The following is a 12,048-nucleotide window of genomic DNA, read 5'->3' on the forward strand; positions in this document are numbered from 1 at the left end:
GTCCTAGGAAATTTTTGAGGTCCCACTTTAAAATTTAGGTAAAAGATATAAGATCTCTCTTTTAATGTCCACATTTTATCTTGATAAAATTATCTTATTTCAGAAAGTATTTCAACTTTACTTAATAATATAAATTGAAGAAAACCTTAGGATGTTAAAGAAACAAAAGTTCCTAGATATTTGCTGACATTTAATTTAAAAAATTAATATTACTAGTCACGAATTTTTGAGTGGTGTAATTATATTTATAATAACAAATATATTATTTCAAGTTGTGTTTGTTCCTTTTTTAATTTCAATTTGAAGTAGAAATGGGATTTTAACTAAAATTTGAGAACTTGAGCATTACCATATTTTAATTTTATGGCAGTAAAGGCAAGACACACTATATGCCCTTGCAACTTAGTTTGGTGGTTTGACAGCTGTGAATTTACTTGGACAGTTTTATGTAGTATTAGACCCATGACTTACCAATACTTTGGCAAAAATTAAAAACATCATCAAAATAACAAACTAGTTTGTTTTATCAGATAAGAACTGTCTAAAAGTAAGGAAAAATATCCATACTCATGTCTTTAAAAAATAAAATTTAACTTTCATAACTTTTAAGTAAAATAAATTATAATAAATGATTGTTAAATATAACAATGATGTTTACTTATCAGATTCGCATATAAATTCTTTTTTAAATCTTGACTTCATTAGTATTTTACAAATTCATCTTCGTTGTCTTAAGTTTCATTAATGATTACAATTTGTTTACACTTCCCAATGACTAACAACATGGGCTTACCAGATTGTGGTTGGGCAAATATCCTCATTCAATTTATAATATACAGAATATATTAAGATTTTAAAAATATTTTTCAGGCTAGAAAACAATGTTTTTTCACCACAAAGTTGCATAACATGGTGGTTATCTATATGCTTGATTACAAAAAGACATGTGGCTTTCCCTTATAGTTTTCCTAGCAATTAAGAGACTCACTGCTAAAACTGTGCTAGATACTGACTTGTATCTAGCAACTGACAAATATCAAAGCAGCAGCAATGCAAGAGGTTTGTATTTGTACCTTTTTGTGCACATTATTGCATTTTTGGCATAGTCTCAGACAAAAAGAAAAAAATCAAGATTTCTTAAAAGTTTTGAAAGCTGCTTCTAAACACATCAATAAAGATATGACAAAGAGCTGTTCTTAAAACAATGAGTACCCATTTTAAAAATAAGTGGTATGTAGAAATTAATGAAATTTTCATGTGACTAATTCAGTCTATATTTATATATGCAAATGTATAAATTACAATTTAGGGAAATATGAAATACAATTTCATACTTGAAAATCATCCAGGATATAACATATGCAGACTTCTCTATAATCATATATTCAGTAAGCTATTGAATCATTTGTGCTATATGTCTATTTGAACTAATTTAAGTTCTAACAATGAATTCATATATTTAATCAAGTGTTCATAATCAGTTATTATAATGCTATTATAATCTCTTACCTTTTTATTCTTAGTCTTTTTCTTTTTCCTTTGTTTACTCTTAACCTAGTAGATAAAAAATTATTTATTAAATATGTAATTCAAACTGTCCAATGGGTAAAATTTGCAAAATATGTTTCCTCTAACCACTAAGATCTTTTGTTTTTAATATTATAGATATTTCTTTCTAGATTCTATGGAAACAATTATTTTTGTTTTCATCATTTTTATCTGTCCTTAAATAATCACTGATGAATAAAGGAACGACACATAATGTCAATAAGTAGGTTACTAATAAAAGTTCACAGATGCTCACTTACACACACGGATGTGAGTAACAAAGGAGGAAGGCACTTTTTAAAAAGCAACATATTCATGCCTATAAAAGATCTAAGAAGAATTTAGTGACTATATAATAACCATTACCACTTATTTGTCAAGAAATATGGAGATTCCATTCTGGATGATTTACATTCTACCTCTGTGCAAACGGTCTTGAAATATCCCACTTTTCTCTTCCTTTCTTTCCTCTCTATTTTAGACTATACTTTCTTCTACTTTCTAATACCTTCCCATATCCACTTCAATTGGGATTAAAAAAAAAAAATTACAATCTAGCATAATGCTTGCCACGTAAGTATTTAAGAAATGATGGCAAAATAAATGGTTATGGCAAGAAAGATTATGGAAGGAAGTACTGAGGAAAGGACCATTCCAATTCAAGGTCTATATAAACACTACGAAAATATAAGCTAAAATTATCTGGGATGCTTTAAGTACAGCACATGCAACAAATTAAAGGCCCAGAATAAGTTCTTCTAACTCAAATATTAATGAGAGCTTATACTTCCTGGAGATCTTTAAGAGATTCTGTTGAAGATTCACTGGGTATTGAGGCCCCATCTTTATTAAGTTCTGCAAACTGTATTTCAGGGTTTGATTTCACATTTATATTGTACTCCATGAGAGGTGGACTTAGTTCTTCTTCCTCATTCTGTAACTCTTCTATTTCAATACCTAAACATTAAAGACAAAATTCTCAAAATCTAGATGAAAGCAATTTCAGCTTCTTATCAATATTAAAATGTTTGCCAAAAAAGCAACATTCACAAAAAAAGATATCTTACTCTTTTCAATTACTCGATGAAAATGTGTTCATTTATCAATTACCAAATAATATGTGCAAACACCAGCCTGCAACTAATCAGTATGAACCTGAGTGCTATGTTACCTACTGGAATCTTAGGTAGACTCTAGATATTAGATACTCTAGAACTTAAGTAGACTCTAAATACTAACATTTTGCATGTCCTGACCTTGATTCTATTAATACTTCAACTCATATTATTTTAGCACATATATCTGAAATATAAAGAATAAGAAGATAGAAGATCTATTTTTTCTGTTTTCTTTCTTTTTCATAAGAGGGGTGTGAGCCCCCTATTACGTGACCTTTTCTTTGAGACTTTGCTCCTTGATACTGGCCCAGAGACTCAGTCTCAAAACTTGTGGACTTTGTCTGACTGGTCTCAGAGAGTCCAGCATTTTATCCCAAACAAATCTGTGGTGGTGTATTTTTAAGTATAATTTTAATTGAAGAATATTAATTGCACTTAAAAAAACAACAGCACAAAAATGGAAATAAAAAAATTACAACTTATCACCTGGCAAAAAAAGTATATAGCTATAAACAATAGACAGACTAAATGAAGTTATACATGCTAAACACCAAACAGAGAAAGCAGGAAGGTATTTTTGGCTGCTGAAGTTTCTGTGACTAAAACGTTAGAACATAATCTTTGGGAAAATCCTGGAGCACATGCACTAAGCCAAAGGTAGAATAAAGCTCATTCTTGATTCAGCAGACCAGTGGTGATTTGATCACATGATTTTCCAATTTCTTTTTTTTTTGGAGACTGAGTCTTGCTCTGTCACCCAAGCTGGAGTGCAGTGGCATGATCTTGGCTCCCTGCAACCTCTGCCTTCTGCGTTCAAGCGATTTTCCTGTCTCAGCCTCCTGAGTAGCTGGGACTACAGGCACCCGCCACCACACCTGGCTAGTTTTTGTATTTTTAGTAGAGATGAGGTTTCACCATGTTGGCCAGGATGGTCTCGATCTCCTGACCTTGTGATCCACCTGCCTCAGCCTCCCAAAGTACAGGGATTATGGGCGTGAGCCACTGTGCCTGGCCCAAGTTCTTCACAATTATAGTTTATCATTTAGTTTCTCTGATCAAATAAAAATTCCATAGGTATCTCTTGTTAAAAAGTCATTTACACATTTTATTTTTAAATATATTTACTTAAAATACTTAAAATATACATTTTATTTTTAAATATACTTACGCTGACTGCCCGTTATTGACTGTAGAGCAATTCCTATAATACATAAAGAAAAATTTTAGATGTACAATTGCAACAAATGAATGTCTGGCTAGGATTAAGAAAAGGCAGAATATTTTTATATTGCACCAATTTATTCTATAAGTAACTGGAAAAATAACCAGCTTTGCTCATCAATCCAGTTTAGACAAGACACAATCTTTATCACATAAAGGTTATAAACCCATGATTAGAAAAAAAAAAAAAGTAAACAAAAATGTGGTATCAGAGATAAAGCCTAGAACACAAGCACTTTAAACCAAGCAACAAATACTTTTGTTTACAGTCTAAGGCCATGAAACAATAGTTAATTACACAGCAAACCTCCATTGAAAGTTGGGACCTTTTTAGCAATCTGATTTATCCAGATCAGCACTTGCTCTCCTTGCCCATTAATACTGAGCACTACAACGTGTATCAGGCTGTGTTAAGCTCCAGAGATTGAATGGTAAAGAAAAAAAGGACAATCTTCATGGAGATTTAGTGGGATGATGGATGTTAATCAAATTATCAGATATCCAAATAAAAAGCAACTATAATAGCTGAGGAAAGAAATATAAGATGGTAAGAAAGCCTCTAGTAAAGGGACTTGACCAATAAGCTCTTCTGACTGCTTAAGAACAGCTTAAAATACTTTGAATTGAATGGGTGCTCAAAACTCTTTCTCAAATACTCTAGTCTCATGAATTATTTAAAATCCTAATAGAGTAAATGTATTTTTTAAAACCCTAATTTATAAGTTAAAAATTCTTGCCTTTCTTATATACCAAACTCAGTGTCCTCTTCTTTCATTCTTAGATTATGCAAGAAAACAAAGGTATTCCAGAGCCTTAGTAAATACCAGGACTGAAATTGGGCACAGCAATTATCTCTGAAGAAAACCTGGACCAGTTCACTAGAAACTTGTACAGTTGTGTTTATATAGCATCAATGTGGTCATCAGTTGTTCATTGGGCTGTAAATTACTTGGGACCAGGAAGTCATCCTGAATAGCACAGCAGGGTTTCAGAAATGTTGTCATGTCTTGAACTCTGCTTTCCAAAAGAATAGCTGAGAAGGTATCCTGAGATGTGGGAGAGGAGGTCTGAAGTCTTTTCCATATCAATAGACAAGTTGGGGAATGGCCAATACAAACACTTGCCTGAATGTTACCTGATTTTTAAAATTACCTACAGCCAACGAATAGCTGCTAAAATTGTAAACTAAAAAAGGTTCTGCTAGAAAGTAGAAGAAACATACATCCACACTGTCTAAACGAACATCTTTGAAACCACACAGTACCTATATGTCATGGTTTTAGACTTTACTAATTTTTACTAGAATAAAACTCCACTTAATGTGATAAAACTCTACTTAAAAGTCTTCAACGATTTCTGTCTGAAAAATGCGAACTCCTCAATGTGACAAAAAAATCCTCTTGAATGTACCTTATGAACTCTCCCCTAATCTCAATAAAGCCAACCTTTTTTAGTTGCCTGCAGTATATTTTTATGTTTCTATATGTTTATTTTTGTTTCCCTCTGAAACATCCTTCTCAATCTTTTTCACCTGGCTAACTTCTGCACACCATTAATAGTTCTTTAACTATCACACTCTCCAGAAAGCTTTTTTGGACTCCTTCAGCCTAGGATTTCCCATGGTATTCTGGAAACATCTCTAGCACTATAATTTCTATTACCCTCCTGATGAGTCCATTTTCCCAAAACCATGAACTCACTGAATCTCTTGCCCTTTGCACTGTGCCTGGCACAGAGTAGACATTCAATCAACGGAAGTTTATTGGCTGAAGTAAATAATCACTTAGTACCTTGTTGATAGCAGGATAACATCCTCTGTATGATTTCTGGTACTGGTATGCCTAGGTAGATGGATAGCTGATGGTAATCAAGGGAGATATTCTCAATGGGATTCTCCTTCACTTTGTCAATATCCTCTTGCTTCATCCCAAGGCGCAGAAGAATATCTGAAACTTTTTTCCAAATTGAACTGAACTGTGACTCAGTGAGACCATTCATCAAAATCTCACTAAGGAGGATATCCCTGTATTTGCACAGTCGCAGGATGTCTGCGGATTTAGAGATGTCAGAAGATGGCGGTTCCATATTCCATCCTTTTTTGGGTGCAGGGAACACATTCAAATGTTTTATAAGAGCTAATAGGAGGCACAAGTCAAACTGTTTGGATTGTGGTAACTCCTTGTTTGGAGGATAAAGCAGATGCCATGATCCACCCAAAGGATGATTGGTCCAAAGATGGTTATAGTAGGATTCCAGCACATTCTTGTGTATAAGAAGCTCTTTTTTCAAAAGAGGGGGTGGCATAGCCTCATCAAATATTTGCCGAACAATGTCAGTACCAGAAATGATAATTATATGAAGCAGATGATAGAAATGATTATAATCAAGCTTGAAGATAGGCATTTCATCTGAAAATAAATTTTGGGAAGTCAAGACATTCTACATTAATTCTCTTTTTCCATTTTGTCTCTCACATTATATCCTAAGCTCCTGCAGGATAAAAACTATTCCAAAAGAATGAAGGATAGTACAGGGCTTTGCCACAGCCAGTGCTCAATTAGCATGCTGCTTTCTCTCTGTCAGAACATCTAAAAAAAACATGTTCCCAAGCAAAAGTAATAACAAAGACTAATCACTACAGAAGTCTTTCAATCATCCAAGGTTTTGTTCAAGTAAATGATCTTTGGCAACAAAATAACATCACAGTATTAGGTCTTTAAAAATTCTGAAATTTGCCAAGAATGCTAATTGTCAATGTTTAACTATACTTTACATAAAAAATTATACTTTATCCTAATCAGCACTGTCCAACAGAATATCGTGTGATAAAATGTTTTATATTTGCACTAATACTCATTGAGCACTGGAAATGCTGCTTGGGTGACTAAGGAACTGAATTTTCAATTTAATTTTAATTAATTTAAATTTAAGTAGGCACATACAGCTAGGGACTACTATACCAGATAGGTCAGATCTATATCAAGAAATGCCAAAAGATCTAGCTCCTTGCTACTCAAAGGGTAGCCCAGAGACCAGCAGCATCAAGCATCCACCTGAGAGCCTGTTAGAAAAGCACAGTCTCAGGCCCCACTCCAGACCTACTGAATTGAAATCTGCCTTTTAACAAAATTGCCAGATATATATCAAATATATGTATAATGTTTGAGAAATTCTGATCTAATAAACCTCATCTTCTCATTCCCTCAAAAAGAGAGGTAGGTATTTCATCAATAACATGGAATAAGGCATGAAACTGAACTATTTGGTATTTTCCTGTTTTAATAGTGCTTTCAAAGGAGAAAAGTGGGCTGAGGTGAATTAGAAAGTACTAATAATTTGGTATACGATGGCATTTGGTGTTATATGGATATCAAAATATGTGTTTCTCACAAAATGCAGCTTTATTTTATCCTTCAAGATTCTATGTTTCAAGAGATTTATTAAATTAACATTTTTGCTTGAAATACTCGATATACACTGTGGAGGCAAAGTTAAAAAGCTAATGACACAGGGAGCTTTCTTTGGGTTACCAAATACAAAGTTGGCTGGACTGCCACCAAACTATTCTTCCATGGGCCCACGGTCCCTTAATTAAGGTCTCCAGGTTCTGGGTAGGGCATTTTCTAGCACGCTCCTAAAAAGTTGGCAGCTAAGTTTAGAGTACTTGGCCTCAAACTCAAAATGTTCATTCCTTTCATGTAAGGGTACTCTAATGCTTGCTCTATTAAGAAGGAATGCAACAAGGGAAGGAAAGGTTGGTAGAAAACCTCTGCTGGAACACAATCCCGTGGTATAGTCACAGTTATGCACCAGACCTAGCAAGCCTCTCTATAGGATGCCAAGGTAATGTGAGATCCATACATCTGCTGATCTTCCTGTCTGTGATTTCCAGCCTACACCAAGTGCTGGTATAACCCCAAGCTCAGTGAATGACAAACACAGTAAAGATGTGGTTGTTAATGGCATGAAAGTTGACAGAGAAGTCAAAAATTTTAACATACTTTTCAACAGAAGGCATATAAAAATAAAATAATACCTTTTGTATTAAATTTTAAACTGATCTTCGGTCTTATATCAGTATCAGTTATTTTCAGAGATATCAACTTTTTATAACTGCAAATGGAAAAAAACTAAGTTATAGTGGAAATAAAATAATGTGAAAGTCAGTCAAGATTTCTAGCATGAGCATGGCTAAGTAACTATTTTCATCTTCTACTCCTATAAATAATTCAAGGAGAAAAAATAATGAACAAAGAGAGCTCACCAACAATGAAAACCCTACACTGTCACTTTCATTAGAATTATCAAGTAAGCAGTATTGCCAGATTTCATACTAAAACTATCATATTACAAACTTCCTTGCAAAAAGGATGTGTGGTAGCAGAAAAAAAGGAAAGAAAGCTTTGCATTGTAAGACAAAAAAAAAAAAAAAAAACCAAAAAAAAAAAAAACAAGCAAGCAAACAGAAAAATAGCAAACCTAGAAGTCCTCCCTGGACCTCTCTTCACCATATAATATTTTTGGCAATAACTATTCCAAGAAAACCCAACTCATTTAACACCTACTGATTAAAAACAATAAAGATGCTAGTAGAACATCAATACAAATAATTAGAAAAATAAAAAATAAAGTAGCAAAATGTATTAACTAGAATAAGCACTAGGTAAATGCTGCCATTAAACAGATGGCTTGGCTTTGAAATGAACCACGGAAAACAAAACAAAAAAAAACTGGACAACAACGTTACAATGTAAGCTTAACGAGGAAAGTGATTTTGGTGGTGGTTGTTATTGTTAACTGATTTTTATCTCCAGTACCATTGTAACACTGTTAGTTGCACATTACATTGAAAAAATGTAAAACTCTTGACAATATGAAGTCATTGGCAAAGATACTGAGTAAAAGGTATTTCCCATACTGTTGGTGGGGAGTGTACATTTGTAAAACCACGCTGGAAAACAATTTGGCAAAAGCTAGTAAAGTTACAGATATATACAGGTGGCCTAGCAATTCTACTTTTAGGTATATATTCTGGAAAATTTTCTGCTCATAATGACCTAGCGACATGTACAAGAGTGTTCACTGCAAAACTATTGGTAGAGCCAGGACCTAGAAATAAACATCTGTTAATGGCAGAATGATTAAATTAGTGAAGCAATAAAAATGAAAACTCTAAAACTATAATAGTAAGAATGGAATCACACTAAACATGATTTTAAAATGCATAAAATGAATGTTTCCACATATAATGTTCAAAACAGAAAAAATTAAACTACACTTACAAGTAACAATATATTATGTAATTTATAAAGTAAGCAGAAGTAAAACATTAAAACAATAGCACAAAAGAGGGAAGAAAATGAAAATCTATTATTGTAAGGTGTATCTTACACTATACATGCTGTGGTATAATACTATTTTAAAATAAACTTTGGTAAGTTAAAAATATGTATTGTAAGTCCTCAAGCAACCACTAAAAAAGGGTAAAACTAATAAACCAAACCAGAAAATAAACAATAAAGACAGATAGGGAAAACTGAAAACAACAAGGCAGACAGTAGATTTCCAACCATATAAATTAGTAAAGAAAATACAAATGGAATAAAAAAAAAATTTTCAGGCAGAGATTGTCATATTGTATATATAAAACAAGAAAGACCTATGCCACCTATATACATAGGTTGAAGTAAATGGATGCAAAAGGATATACCATGCAAACACTAATCAAAAGAAAGCTGCAGTAGCTATATTAGTAACAGACAAAAAACACTTAAGGCAAGAATACTATCAGGGTTAAAAAGAGATATTAAAGCCGGGCATAGTGGCTCATGCCTGTAATCCCAGCACTTTGGGAGGCCGAAGCGGGTGGATCATGAGGTCAGGAGACGGAGACCATCCTAGTCATCCCAGTAGAGATGGTGAAACCCCATCTCTACTAAAAATAACAAAAACTAGCTGGGCATGGCGGCATGCGCCTGTAGTCTCAGCTATTCAGGAGGCTGAGGCAGGAGAATCGCTTGAACCTGGGAGGCGGAGGTTGCAGTGAGCCGACAGCACGCCACAGATTTCCAACCTGGGTGACAGGGCGAGACTCCATCCCACAAAAAAAAAAAAGATGTTAAATAAGAATAAAGGGGTCAAATTGTCAAGAAAAAAAGGTAACAATCCTAGATGTGTGTGTAGCATTTAATAAGAGTTTCTAGATATACAATTAGACAGCAGACAAAAAAAATGAATCGTATACTTCAACATTCCCTGAGTAACTGGTGGAAAAAGTAAATAATCAAAAATTATATAGAATGATGAAACAGAGCTGTAAACTAATTTTATCTAATGTATAGACTATTTCATTCAAGATCAGAAAACAGATTCTTTACAAATGCAAGTGGAACATTCACCAAGATACACAGTAATATGATCATAAAATAAATTACTGCAAGAGAATTAAACTAAAAGTCAGTATCTGGAAAGACAGCTGAAATATTACCAAACATTTGGCAATTTAACAAATCCTAAAGAGCCTATGGTTAAAACATACACACACACACAAAACTAGAAAATATTTAAAATACAATGAAAATAGTAATAATAAACTTCTACACATCAAAATATATGGGACACAGTTAAAGCAATGCTTAATGTAAAATCAATTTATAAAGACAAAGGTCTCGAATCAATGATCAAAGCTTTCACCTTAAAAAAATCAAAGCAAATTAAACCCAAAGCAAACAAAAGAAATGAAATTACAAAGAGCATCAATGAAATTTAAAACAAAAACATTATACAAAAATCAATAAAATTAAAAGCTGATTCTTTGAAAAGATCAACAAAATTGATAAACTTCTATCCAGAATGATCAAGAAAAAAAAAAAAAGACACAAAAAGACACAGATTGCTAACATTAGGAATGAGAAAGATGACATCACTACAGAGAAAAGGTCTCTTTGGCTGAAGAAACCAGAAAACTGAAATGGAACCATGACTCCTAAGAGAATGGGGGAATCCTAGAAGGGGAAGTAATCAGAAAAGAGATCCCCAAATTCTTTCCCACAATTCTCTGACTGAACACTGAACCACATGTGTGGAACAGACTAAAGCAGCTCAACTAAGGCCAAAAGATCTGGACTCAGACTGGATCAGAAAGTGTTCAAAGTTCACATCTAGCCAAATTAGTGGCCTGTCAAAATGAAAGTAACATTACCCATTGGGGAATAATGGAATCCAGAATCTCTACTTTGTATTTATTGTGGCCTAGCTATGTGCCAGATATTATGCTATGTGCCAGGAACATACCAGAAAACAAGATAAAGTTCTTGCCCTGGTGGAGGTTACATTCAAATGGAGAAGAAAGTGTAATAAACGTTAGTAAATGTTTTGATAGAAATAGAGGAAATACGTTATAGAACATCTACTGTAATCTAAGTAAGGCTTTTCGAAAGTTTTAACTAGGCAAAGCAGAGTATTCCAAGTAAAGCTTGGAGGTCAAACAGTAAACTAGATACACTTCAATGCAATAACTTGGGAAGTTTCTTGAGATGGCACACTGAAGAAACCAAAAGCAGCTCCGTATAGTTGGTACATGTATGGTTCAGAGTAAAGTGACAAGAGATGGCATGAATGAGTTCAGCTGTGTACAAGGTTAAGTGAAGAGCTAAGTTAAAGAATCTGAACTTAATTTTAAGAGCAATGAGAAGCTTCTGAAAGATCTTCATGCACAGAAGTGATATATTCCAATTTTTATGTTAGAAAAGTCCTATTGATGGTTATGAAAACCACAGACTGGTAAAAGGAAAGGCTAAAGACAGACAGTTTTAAGAAGCCGTTTGAGAATTTCAAATGAGAAATAATGATAACCTCATTTAGTTTAGTGAAGTGGTAGAGATAGGGCAGAAATAGGAAGAAATTTATATTTTAAAAACTAAATTGGCCGGGCGCAGTGGCTCACGCCTGTAATCCCAGCACTTTGGGAGGTCGAGGCAGGTGTATCACGAGGTCAGGAGATCGAGACCATCCTGGCTAACACAGTGAAACCCCGTCTCTACTAAAAATACAAAAAAAATTAGCCGGGCGTGATGACGGGCACCTGTAGTCCCAGCTACAAGGGAGACTGAGGTAGGAGAATGGCATGAACCCAGGAGGCGGCGCTTGCAGTGAGCCGAGA

General features: G+C 33.9%; 1 protein-coding gene across 7 annotated transcripts in view; it reads right to left on the bottom strand.

Moving 5' to 3' along the window:
• The window catches only part of DZIP3 (DAZ interacting zinc finger protein 3), a 97,760-nt gene that overhangs the window by 37,841 nt on the left and 47,871 nt on the right, over positions 1–12,048 (bottom strand). For 6 of the 7 annotated variants that reach the window (XR_004437122.1, XM_033211360.1, XM_033211359.1 and 3 more), the window contains exons 13-17: positions 7,924–8,000; positions 5,678–6,295; positions 3,835–3,867; positions 2,336–2,505; positions 1,510–1,554 (exon numbers count right to left, since the gene is read on the bottom strand). Coding sequence is in view for 6 of the 7 variants with exons in the window: in XM_033211360.1 (XP_033067251.1) it covers positions 1,510–1,554; positions 2,336–2,505; positions 3,835–3,867; positions 5,678–6,295; positions 7,924–8,000 (943 nt within the window). In the remaining variant the exon portion in view is untranslated. The remainder of the gene's footprint in view (positions 1–1,509; positions 1,555–2,335; positions 2,506–3,834; positions 3,868–5,677; positions 6,296–7,923; positions 8,001–12,048) is intronic. The other variant, XM_033211361.1, reaches the window with a different exon arrangement.

Source organism: Trachypithecus francoisi, unplaced genomic scaffold (genome assembly GCF_009764315.1).
Source record: "Trachypithecus francoisi isolate TF-2019V2 unplaced genomic scaffold, Tfra_2.0 Lachesis_group0, whole genome shotgun sequence".
In the NCBI taxonomy this organism is placed as follows: Eukaryota; Metazoa; Chordata; class Mammalia; order Primates; family Cercopithecidae; genus Trachypithecus; species Trachypithecus francoisi.